The following is a 12,823-nucleotide window of genomic DNA, read 5'->3' on the forward strand; positions in this document are numbered from 1 at the left end:
ATTAAATAATTTTGTGTAAATTAATTTATCTATATTTTCACAATTGGTGAAAAAACAACAACAACAACAGAACATATTTATTTGAACTGACCCACTACTAACAGTAAAAGATGAAAGTTAATAACATTTTGGTGGCTGAAACGTTAGAGAAACATGGAATTAGTGAACACAGCAATAATTGTTCACAATTTGCTTTATAAAATATTCTTCCTTTTCAAGTTTGTTTTGTCTTGGGGTAAGAAAGACCACAAGCAGCACATACACATACTTGAAAACAGCTTGATACATAAATAAACAATTAAATAGCATATTACTGTTGTTCACCAACACATACATTCAGTCCCAGTGCTGATTATACTTATACTTAATATAAATATATATTAAAAATAAAAAAAAATGCAAACAATAATTGAAGTCATTTCGAAATCTTCTCTCTAATTGGTGTAGGTCTGTTGGTAAGAATTTTTCGCAATAAGTTTTTGATTTCAGCTGTGTTTAAAACATAAATGATGGGATTTAGCATTGGTGGAACAACATATGCCAGAGATGTGCTGATGACTCTGGCATTGGGAGTGAGAGCAAGCAAGAGTTGTGCAAGGTATGTGAAGCATATTGGGAGGAAATAAATCCCTACTAACAACAGGTGAGAAAAACAGGTCTTCAGCGCTCTTAAACGACTTTCCCAAGTTGTAATTTTGCTTAAAGCAAGAAAAATGCCCAGATATGACAGGAATATAATGATCATTGGTGCTATAAGGTATAAAGATGTGATAACAAATCCCACAGACTTATTAATGTTATAGTCATTACATGCCAACCTATACACTGGCCCATGATCACAAAAATAACTCTGAATTACATTGGATTCACAAATTGAAAGTCGGGTGATCAAAGACACCATCAAGGTTACCATAGAAGAATTAAATGCCCATATTGCTGGAAAAACTAAAACCATACTGGTATTGTTCACAATTGCATGATATCTTAATGGCAAACAAATTGCAATGAACCGATCATATGCCAGAACAACAAGAGTGACACTTTGCAAACTACTGAAGAAGAAGACAAAAAACATGTTTGCTAAACAAGCATTGTAGGAGATGTACTGTGAGTCAAACAGAAAAGTCTTCATCATGTTAGGAATTAGTGCATTAGTTTCACCAATATCAGCCAAGGCCAAGTTAAACACACCAATGTACTTTGGACAATGCAGGCTCCGGTCAAGAGCTATAATGAGAAGGACTATAGTGTTCCCAATTATAGTAATAAAATAAATCATAAATAAAAATATATAGAAATAAGTGCTATATGGTATACCTGAAAGTCCAATGATAAAAAAGTACTGAGGATGAACAATGGAGATATTATGTGAATAACTTGCATTTACAGAGCTCATGGCAGCTTTGAGTTTGATGTTTTGCAAAAGCTGAAAATAGAAATTACTATAAGAAAATTACATTTGAAAATTTTTGAGAAATCACAAAATTGTCATTTCACACATTTAATAGCTATTTTCAAATACTGGAAATATACATGCATATAAATATGCTGCATAACATTTGAATCACAAACCTGTATAAATAAACAAAGCTTTAGAGTCAGAGCAAACAGTGACTGTCTGAATGTTTGTGAGCTGCTTTTAAGTATGCAGCTGTAAATCCAGTGCTCATCCTTATTTTCTCATGCTGCAAAGATAATTGGCTGCCCATATCATCTGATTCATCTTGAGAGCTTAGATGAGCTTTGAACACTATGACGTAATCCTTGTATGTTGTAAAATGTTTTTCCTGCCACAACAGTATTTTGAATAGATGTTTTATAGCCTGGAAACAATCTCTACTACAACTCCCCTTTGTGTTCTCATTTGAGCACCATCATTATTACAGTAATTTAAAGATGAACTTAGTCTTTTGTGTGTCCTGATAACTACAGTGTGACATTGTCAATTTTCTTTATCTGGGGTTTTCACAAAAACAGACAACATAGCCTACTCTTAATGAAGCCACTAGGGATTTCAAACATGTCCTGGAGGACCCCCAGCACTGCACATTTTGTATGTCTCCCTTATCTGACACCCAATTCAGTGCTGCATCCCAATTTGTCTACTTATATGCCCTAAATGTATGGAAAGTTCACGGATCTGCACATCGGATTCTAACCGGAAAAAAAATGACCATCCGCGTACCTTTGGAATACTCATTTCAACATACTACGATTTGGGACTTTAGGGGCGATTTGCGATTTTAGTTTTTAATACTATTTAGGATGGATAGTATGCAAATTTGGGATGCAGCACAGGTCTTGAAGTATCTACTAATGAGCTGATGAGTTAAATCAGGTGTGTTAAATGAGGGAGACAAAATGTGCAGAATGTCCTCCAGAGCTGTGTCCCAGTTCAGGGGCTGCATCCTTCGAAGGCCGCATTAGAAGGCCGATTGCGTCACCGCTGCATGATGAAAGCTGTCCCCATTCTAAGGGTCCTTTTAATGCGGCCTACTGTCCTTCTTTCTTCAAGCCGCGAAGGATAGAATTATAAAAAATATATATATATTTGATTTTTTATGGCGGGTGATAGTTCTTCAGTGGCAGCGAGGAATACCCTTATAAATGTATTTAATTTACTCAAATAGCTATCAGAACAAGTGTTAAAAGGCAGGAGTCTTTCCTTCTTAAAAACGTGAATTTAACCCCGGCGTTACCACTGCGTGACTTTATTTATTAGGTGGTCTGAGGCAAATCTTGTTCTAACATTTTGTTTTGTTTTAGGGAGCAAGGAGCAGATGGCTGAGTTTATTAAAATGAGGGCCGAAAATGAGTATTTATTTACCAGGGCCAAAAACTCGGCCAGGGTGGCTTGGAAGTAAGGCAACGACCCATTTGTAATATTTCCACTAGGCTCTCTCGTGTATTGTTAGAAACTTTATTCCTTCATCGCAGCAAGACCAGAAGATGTTGGGATATCGTTAAAGCAGAAGTTATTCTTTATTGAGGACTTCGCTGAGCATTGCTGCAGTCATCCAACAATCTAAATCTAATACAGTATGCATTGTAGTTATATACATTCCAAGGGGGAGGGATTACGTAGAGGCGGAGACTCTGAACAAAGCATGCAAATAAAGTAGGAACACACCCTACTCTGAGAGCGCTACCAGTCCAATTGAATCAGCGTAACTATTCAAATGCTGATACTGGCCAGGAACTCCGGTTCCAAGTGCCATCCCAGAGCCATTAAAGACAAAAGGTGAAAGTCTCCCTTACAGCTAATCCAATCAACCTAACGATTCAATGTCTGGGCCAGAAAGCCATTTGGGCTCCGAAAGGTGAGAATCTCAGTGATCTGACTCATTTAAAACACAATAGAGAAAACAGGACTGGCTGGAGTCTCTAGCTAGAAACTGACCCTACTAAAATCAAAGTCTTAACTTTTAATGTTGGAACCTAAATTAAACATTTTTTGTAATACAACATTTCCCCCTTTGAGAGTTATAATAACTCTCACAAAATACTAATTTAGACACTTAAAAGTTCATTCTTGTAACTTGTGTAAGTTACAGGCACATAGCAAATTCATTCTTGTAACGTGTGATAGTTACAGGCACATAGCATGATCTGTGTTGTTCATCTGTAATTGCATGCTGAGACAGAAACAAACATGCAATTATGGTCCGTGAATTTTACGGGTAATATTATTTTATGGTTGGACCAGTCATTTTCTCGTGCGAGGCGTGAGTCATTTGTTGAATGAAACACTTGATACTGTGGACGCATACGTAGAACGCCAGTAGGAGAAACAACAGCAGAATTGCTATTTCTTTAATCCACAGCCAGGGTTTACCAATCAAGTTTCCGAACCATGAAGAATTGTCTTCAGTCATCTGGTGTAATTTTGTTGAAAGATCAAGGATGTCTTGTTAGATTTTGTTCAAGTTCTCTGTTGGATCCATTAACCCGGTGCAGCACTCAGGGCCTATAATGGTGCAGGCTCCCCCTTGTGTTGCAAGAATGTAATCCAAGGCCACTCGGTTCTATAAGATCATTATCTTGTGTGAAGCTAGAGTGTCTGTGATGTTACCCAGGGCCAAAGCCGTATCGTTGGCCAATTTCTGTACAGAATCCGACAGGCTTCTGACTTGATCGAGAGCCTACATGACACCATACGATGGGATTAAGGCTCCAAGAGTTCTTGACCACCACGTTTGAACACAAGTGAGTCCTGGAATGCAGCCATCTTTGTTGGTAGAAGGAGCTGAATTATGTAACTGTGGAGAGCTTGGGGTGGAGTGTGTATTTTCTCTGATAGCTGGCAGAACATAGACCAGGGTGCACCTGCCGTTGAATTGGCTGGGTAGGATGCTGTAGACAGAAGTTCCACATAACCAAAAAGTGCCAGTTGGTGGAGGAATCATACACCACTGATTTATTGCAAAAAGTTTCGGTAGGGATGGGTTCCTGGAGAGATACTCGTTTAAGTCATTTTCCTGTTTCTTTTCTGTAGTAGTAACGTACACATGGGATTCATCTGTTCCTCTTTCAATCACAAAACTGCAACGTTCACGAGGAATTTCACCCAGTGGAGTTGATGCTGGAGCATAATTTTCCATGCACCAATAGAACATCATTGGCAGGAGTAGATCTGTCACGATGGGAGTAGCTGAAGTTAGGTTGCAGGATGGTAGTCCAGGAATGCAACACTGAGAAGCTGGAGGAATGGTTACGTTGTGACATGTATCCTTGTTGTATAATCCACTGGTATGATGATCGAATACGGTACACGTGTCACATTTGGAGATAGGGTGTGCAACCCATGGGATTCCAGCTCCTACTGAAGGTGCATGTGGCATGCAAACGTTCTTTCCAGCAAACAAGGCATTTCTTGACATATTCATCAGCTCTAAGAATATGTTGTTTCTGGGGTCTACACTTTGCGCGATTTCCATGATAGTTAGTATTAAGGCAATCTTGATCATGTTGATGGATGACTGAAGTTCCCGTAGGTGAGTCTCTGCGTTGTGTATTTTTCTTCTGTGTTGGTTGTAGTCTCTGCAGTTGGTTTAGTTGTTTCCTGGAGGTTGGGTCTTCATATGCAGGTGTGTAGGTCAGTGCATATGGTTCTCGGGATAACCGTCAAGTGGTATCTGCACAGAGTTAAGAAAGAAAAAACAAAAGAGAACAACGGCAACAGAGCAGTATTTGTTGTAAAGACTGCAAACATTAGGGTTGTATCCTCTGTTCAGTCTGAGTCTGCTATTGTTGTTCCTTCTTTCCCTATTTCTTAATTCATGAGACATCTAAAAGGAACAGTGAGGTGAGGATGGACTATGGTTGGGAAGGGCCTATAAGGGAATCTTCACCACAGGGTGGCCCACCGAAGCCTATTGCTTTTGGTTCTTCCCCGTGGCTCCTGACTGGTCCATGTGTCCTATCCTATCCCTGTAGGTGGAGGAACAACTTTACAGTGAGAAACATGAGTCCAGGTTTTCCTTCCCTGTCACAATACTGCAGATGCTGTAATCAACATAACTTGATGTGGTCCTTGCCACTTAGGCTCAATCCCAATTCTATTTTATACCCCTTCGCCTACCCCTAACCCTTCGCCTACCCCTTACCCTTGCCCCTTGAAACAGAGTTTCAAGGCGTAGGGGTGAAAATATTCCCCTAAGAAATGGGACACCACTACTACACCGTTACATGTCATTATACATCGTCGCTAGCGCCTACGTCACAGGAGATGCGCCAATGTTTATCACAAACTTCCAAGATGCCGTCGTCAGCTGTAGTCTTGTGTGAGTTACAGCTATTTTTTTGCATTTTTCTTCTGAAGTTTGCAGAAAACAACGGAGATGACGATATCTTCGACGCCTAATGCTGCGTTCACAACAAACGCGAATAGAGCGTCTGGCGCGAGTGATTTCAATGTTTTGCAAAGACGCGTTTACGCTCGTCTGGAGGTCTTGCGGCGCGAATGAGGCGTTTAGCACGGCGCGGTGGACGGGAATTCGCCTCATTCGCGCGTCCACTTCGCTTCAAACTTTTGCTTTTTACACGCGTCATATTGTTGACGAACTTTAACGATTTTTTTGCAACTGTTTCTTTGAAGAACATGACCGTAAACACTAGATTGAATGTGACATAAAGAAAATGATTATTGGCAGTCATGTTGCCTCTGTAGCCGATGTATGCAGGTACATTTCTCATACCCCTTCGTTTGAAGTGTGGTCCCGAAAAATCTTCGTTTCAAGGGCTATCTGGCCCTTCCCCTTACCCCTACCCCTCCAACCAAAAGAGAATCGAGACAGCCCTACCCCTTAACGGGAACGCGCAAAACGGAGGGGTAGGGCCAAGGGGTAGGGGCAAGGGGTGAATTGGGATTGAGCCTTAGTCTCTAATGGTTTGTTTTTGAATGACTTTATCATGACCCATTGACCTGGGACGATTGTGTGTCCACCTTCTGGTGGAGTCTGCCAGCAAGACTCAACTCTCTCTTTGGCACTCTGTACTGCCTTTGTGAGGTTTTCACAGTAAGCGATCAAGGCATCTGAGGCAATGTGTACATCAGCATTTCTAAGATCAATAGCACCTGGCATTTGCATTGGGCGTCCAGTAATAATCTCATGAGGACTCAGTCCTACAGTTCTGTTAGGTGACGCTCTCATACTACACAGTACTGCTGGCAGCGCTTCGTCCCATGGTACTCCTTCCTGATGCATTTTGCTTAACCTGATTTTGATTGTTCTGTTTGATCGTTCAACCTGTCCTGATGCTTGTGGCCTATAGGGACAGTGCAGATTCCACTTAACCTTCAGCATTCTAGACACTTCCTTGACTACCTGTCCTGTGAAGTGTGTACCTTGATCTGAGTCAATGCAATCTGGTAATCCCCATCTGGGAATTAAATCAGTGACAAGACATTTAGCGGTATGTGCAGCTGTAGCACGCCCTGTTGGATAAGCTTCTATTCATCTTGAGAACTTGTCTATTACTACCAAAACATCAGTTTTTCCCTTACAACGAGGCAACGATATGTAATCAACTTGCAGGTGACGAAATGGTCCTGGTGGAGCTGGAGTATGTGTTGCTACTGTAGTTGCTGCTGGCACATCATTATTTTTCTGGCATGTAACACATCTCTTGACTGTTTCGGTGGCTACCTGTCTGAATTTTGGATTCCACCATTGATTTGAGAATCTATGATTCATCGTTGCTGGACCACTGTGACCCAAATTGTGTATTTGTTGAGCCAAATATGGCAGCAGTGATTCGGGAGCGACATACTTTTCCCCTTTGGTCCAGCAGCCGGATGAATCCACAGCGGCCCCTTTGTCTAACCATGTCCATGCTTTCATATAGAGGAACGTCTTTGTACAGATCAATGATAGATTCAGAATTGGCAGAATTGTCTTCTGTGCTGTACTACCTGAACACACTTGTACAGTTACAGTGGGTACGGAAAGTATTCAGACCCCCTTAAATTTTTCACTCTTTGTTATATTGCAGCCATTTGCTAAAATCATTTAAGTTCATTTTTTGTCCTCATTATTGTACACACAGCACCCCATATTGACAGAAAAACACAGAATTGTTGACATTTTTGCACATTTATTAAAAAAGAAAAACTGAAATATCACATGGTCCTAAGTATTCAGACCATTTTGGGGTAGGCAAGGCCGTGAATGATCCATCTTTTGTATCCTTCATTTCACAGCAAACGAAGGCTGCATTTGTGGCCGCATTTTAAGGAGCCTTCGAAGGAGCCTTTGAATTGGAACAACCTTCGTCACGCTGTGGTGACGCAATCGGCTATACCGTCCACTTAAACTAGTCTCAGTGCATCCTTGAAAGGCCGCTTCGTCCATGCAGCCCCTGAATTGGGACACAGCTTAGGACAGGTTTGAAAACCCCTGCACAGATGACAGTGAAACATTACACTCTATGAAGGAAAGGTTCTGTATAGAACCTTAACTCTTTCCCCGCCATTGACGGAAATTTCTGGCTTTCCGTGTTTTCAAAGTTATACGGTAGGGGGCGCTATGACATATCTTCTGAAAGAGTACTGAATCTCCTGATCAAAAGATATGTGAAGAAGATGCAGAAACCAGTGATCACATATGTAAGCAGATACATATGTAAAATAATGTGATCATCAATATTAATCAGCTTATAAATCAAAACTGTCCAATGTTACTGAATAAAATGTCGAAGTGGTATAGGACTGTGCAAGCTTTGGTGGTGTTGATGGACTCTATCTATGTTTTGATCACAGTTCTGAATCCATTCCATATATAGGGCCCTCTTTTTAACGATCTAAGTACATGGTCTAAAGCGCACTTAGGGCGTGTCCAAATCCACTTTTGCTAGTTTAACCCTCTGGGGTCTAAGGTGTTTTTGGGGCCCTTGGGATGTTCTGACATGCTCTGACATTTGTGCTTTTTTCAGTTATTTATAAACATGATAATGGCAAAGGTGTAAATTCACTCTATATAGCACAAACAGGGCTACCATAATATGTGAGCAACATGAATGTAGATGCTTGTATTTTTAAGAGAATAATGTTTATGCGTGGTTATTGGAAAAAATAAAAATGAAAGTTGCTGAAATAAGACCACAAAACTCATACTAAATATGTGTCAATAAGACTTTTGACTAATGAATGTTGTCGCTTCGAGTTCTGGCTTCAAAATTATGTGAAAATAGTCTTGCTTTATCGTTCACATAAACCAATACATTGATTTAAATTGTGTAAAACAGGTTTTGCTTGGAAAGCCAATATGCGAGGGGGGCGTGAAGGAGGAGTAGTTTACACCTGAGAATACAATGTCCCACCCACTCTGCATAATGAGCCATTCATTCAGGTGTGACACTGACTGAGCCACAATGCAAGGACAAAAGATATATTTAGAAGAAGACTTATATTGACCATTTAAGATTTTGCTTACATCTATCTTGTAAATATGTTTTGCTATTTTATTAAAAAGGTTACAATTACAACAATAATTACAATTTCAACAATATTTCAAGTGTACTCTTTCTTTGTAAAAAAAAATATTATAGGCCTACATTTTATCATATGTATTCATTAGTTTGAATATAACCAACATTGGAACAGCTAACATCTTAGTTGATGACTTTATTTTTGACAAAAATAGTATTTTATTTATTTATATATATATATATATATATATATATATATATATGTGATGCGATCTGGGAAAACCCGTCGGATGTCGCGCTGGGCCGTTTTCAGTAAATTCCAAAATAGTTTGAATGTCAGTTTTTTTGTCAAAATTTTTTTTCCATTAAATTATTATTCTATAACATCTTTTCTCTTATCTCTGAAAATATCTTGGCAAAATTCCCTTGTTTAGTGCAGAAAAACAGCGATTTATAGTGTCAAGCTGAAAATACTCTCTTTCTCTAATGCATTCTATGCGACCATTAACACCCGGCAGAGGTGAAAAAAACAAAACAATCGCCGTATATCCCATACACCTGTCCGTCTCGTAACACTACAAAGATAGTTTACCTTTAAAATAAACCACATACATGTACAGTGAATGTGTATAGTGCGCATTTCGCGCCAATCCTGTTTAAACTATAACATCACGCAGTTTCATAACAATCGCGAGATGGACGCGTCTCAACGGTGACAGTTATTTAAACCTGTTTTTCTCAAAATTCCGTTCCAGAAAATCATAGAGATCGGCCGACTTCAGATAAACATAACTTCTGCTACCAACAAGCTATGATAAAAATAAAAACAGATTTGGAAAGGGCTTGATACCAGCATCCATATGATATCAAAACCTGTAATAGGTAAAATTTCATCATGTGGTGGGTTTTCCCAGATCGCATCACATATATATATATAACATATGAGCAGAAATTGCTAAACAAAAGCTTATTTGATGTGGCAGTATATTCTACGGTAAAAACTGTACCCAAATCTAGTCAACAAAATGTTGTCTTTCAAATTTCGCCTGACTGTAACGTTGTTTTTATGAAATATTAGGGCATATAAATGTTAATTTGCAGTTTAATACGTTGCTTATACAAATAGCCTACATTTTATTTCAACATATTTCAGTCGATTTTTACTCATCTCAGTATAGCAATACAGTTTGCTAAAACATCATCATTCATTCACACACAGAAAGCGATTTAAATGGTCTTTTTGCGAGCTGTGGTAAACAGCACGCATCTCTGCCGTTCATTCATTCACAAACAGAAACGCGATTCACTTGAGAAGGAAAAAAAACTTACTACAGTATTCCTCAGCTCAGTCGGATCCTTGCTCCTCGAAATACCCGCACTTCTAAGGTACATTTTCCATTATTATTATTCCTCACAGTGCTGCGAGACGGTGTAAACAAGTAATGATCTGAATAAACTTGTGTTTTCTCGAGCTGATATGGGGGCGTTCACAGATTTGCGTGGATTGCCTCATTCATTTGCGTTTGAATAGTGCGCGCTCTCCGTGGGCGGGGTCACATTAAAAATAATTAGATGAGATGAGAACGACTGACATCTCGCTCTTTTCTTACAGATTACATGAACTGAGAATATTTGTTTTTTATATAAATTACTTCATTTAAAAGAAGAGAATCCAAGTTTCATGCCTGTGTGTCTGTATGTCTGTTTGACTGAGTATTCGCTGAGTTATTGTTCATTTTCGGACGCGTTTCAGAATGGACTTCACTGACAGAGAGAAGGCAGAACTCGCTTCATGTTTATTTTTCTTTATTTGGCAAAAAGCACAACACTTTGTTTGTATTGTGAGTATACACAAAAATAATACACATTTAACAGAATCGATTGATGTATGAAACTTGTTTGTAATATCAAAGTCAACAGAGCAAAATTAATCTCTTTTGAACTGATAAAAAAAAAAGCGAGCTGGTATCGCCGGCCATACCGCCGACCCCAGGGGGTTAACGGCGGCCCAGCGCATGGTCTAAAAGGTTTGTCCCTATTCTCTTAATGAGTAATGGGTGTGTTTTGGTCGTAATGTGCAAAAAAACAATCAGTATAATTTCCCATTCCCTTTAAAAGCCAGTTGGGCTCGCGCCTTGGCGGATTCGCTATTTTCATGGGGTAATTTGCAAGCGGAAAGACTGAACTCATCTCCAGAGGGCAAACGGATCTGCTCGTGCGCGAGGTTAAAGCGTACAAGCAGACCATCTATGGGACAAGCCAGATTCTATCATATCTTTATGTACACAATATTAATCTTTTACATTGTAATCCTTTTAGTTTTAATATTTGGCTAGTTTGTGTGCGTTTGTTAATTAATATTAATATTAATATTAATATTTGTTTTTGCGCGTCCCTGTGTGTGTAACAAGCAGAATTTACGCGTGTTGTGGACCTGGCTATAGGCGCACATTACTAGCGCACTCTTTAAATAACAACAAAAATATTGCGCCATTGACTTTAGACCAGGTTTCAGCTGGTCAATGGCACAGTCTATTTCAGTTGCCTCAAAATAGCAACGCACCAACAATGCGCCTGAACACACCTCGTTTTCAGACCAGCATGCCCATTGGCGCACAAATGGGCGCAAATGCACGGCGCAGGACGTGAAAATGATAACTGCGTCACGCTGAAACTAGCAAAAAACACTTGTGTCGCGCCTGGTGCTGCATTGCACCAGGTGTATGAAAGGGCCCATAGTCTTTGACAAAAATGCATTTTCTGTTTTGTTTTTTGCTAATGTGACCTCAAGTATATGGCTGTTAGAAATGTCGACCAAATTGACTACGCCACCCCCACTTTTCCGGGAAGGGGGACCCTAACAATGATATTTTAACACAGGCATTTCAAATAAATGAACTATGAGTACAAAAGGTTGACACTTTATTAAAATGACAGATACGATTCTTCTCCACAGATATTATTGTTGAAATAATAACCTGGTTGGCAGCAATGTTGTTTCAAAAAATGTGGAAAAACAAACAAAAAAAACAAAAACAAACCAAGACCACAAAGAAGAACCAAAAACATACCACAACAATTCAACTAAACTCCAGATTTAAGAAAAACATTAAACAAAGGGTAAACAAAACAATGAAATCAAGCGTAGCGTCAGTTCTGGCAGGTCACGCTAGTCAAGCTCGCATCAGCTGACTCTCAGCTGATCCACGTCTACCTATAGGAATATGATGCCTATCACTGGATATAAGCTCCTTCAGTATTATCAGCAGCTATCGCATTTCTCAGAAGCTAATTAAATGGCGAAATTCTCACAAGGAATCGTGCAATTGGGAATTTAGCGAGAGGAATTCGTTCCCCACAAGGATTTCTACGGTGGCCGAGAAGTGCAAAACAAATCACAATTCCGAAAACAAATAACAAATCCAAAAACAAAACAACAAATTATAAATGCAATGGAAAGACTAAAAACAAATTAACAAGTTAGAAAACTCAACAACAATTCCGAAAACAAAATAACAAATCAAAAAACACAACGACAAATCGGAAAACAAAATAAAAATTCAGAAAACACAATAACAAATCAGAAAACACAACGACAAATCTGAAAACAAAATAGCAAGTCAGAAAACACAAGTCAGACAAAACGGAAAAAGTATAAACGCAATGGAAAGACTAAAAACAAATTAACAAGTTAGAAAACTCAACAACAAGTAAAAAAAAAAAAAAAAAAAATCAGAAAACACAACGACAAATCGGAAAACAAAATAACAAATCAGAAAACACAATAACAAATCAGAAAACACAAGACAAATCTGAAAACAAAATAGCAAGTCAGAAAACACAAGACAGACAAAACGGAAAAGGTAGGTAGCCTATATGTGGTGTAACCGCACTG

General features: G+C 39.1%; 1 protein-coding gene across 1 annotated transcript; it reads right to left on the reverse strand.

Annotated features, from left to right (window-relative positions):
- Nucleotides 1-415: 415 nt before the first annotated feature.
- On the reverse strand, nt 416-1,399 carry LOC311296314 (olfactory receptor 52E8-like; the record flags this gene model as incomplete). The annotated part of the gene is made up of 1 exon (XM_084418015.1): nt 416-1,399. Exon 1 carries the CDS (start codon nt 1,394-1,396, stop codon nt 416-418), a length of 981 nt encoding a protein of 326 aa, XP_084274141.1. The 5' UTR covers nt 1,397-1,399.
- Between the last annotated feature and the right edge of the window lie 11,424 nt (nt 1,400-12,823).

This window comes from Rutilus rutilus, assembly GCF_951802725.1.
Source record: "Rutilus rutilus genome assembly, chromosome: 9".
NCBI lineage: Eukaryota > Metazoa > Chordata > Actinopteri > Cypriniformes > Leuciscidae > Rutilus > Rutilus rutilus.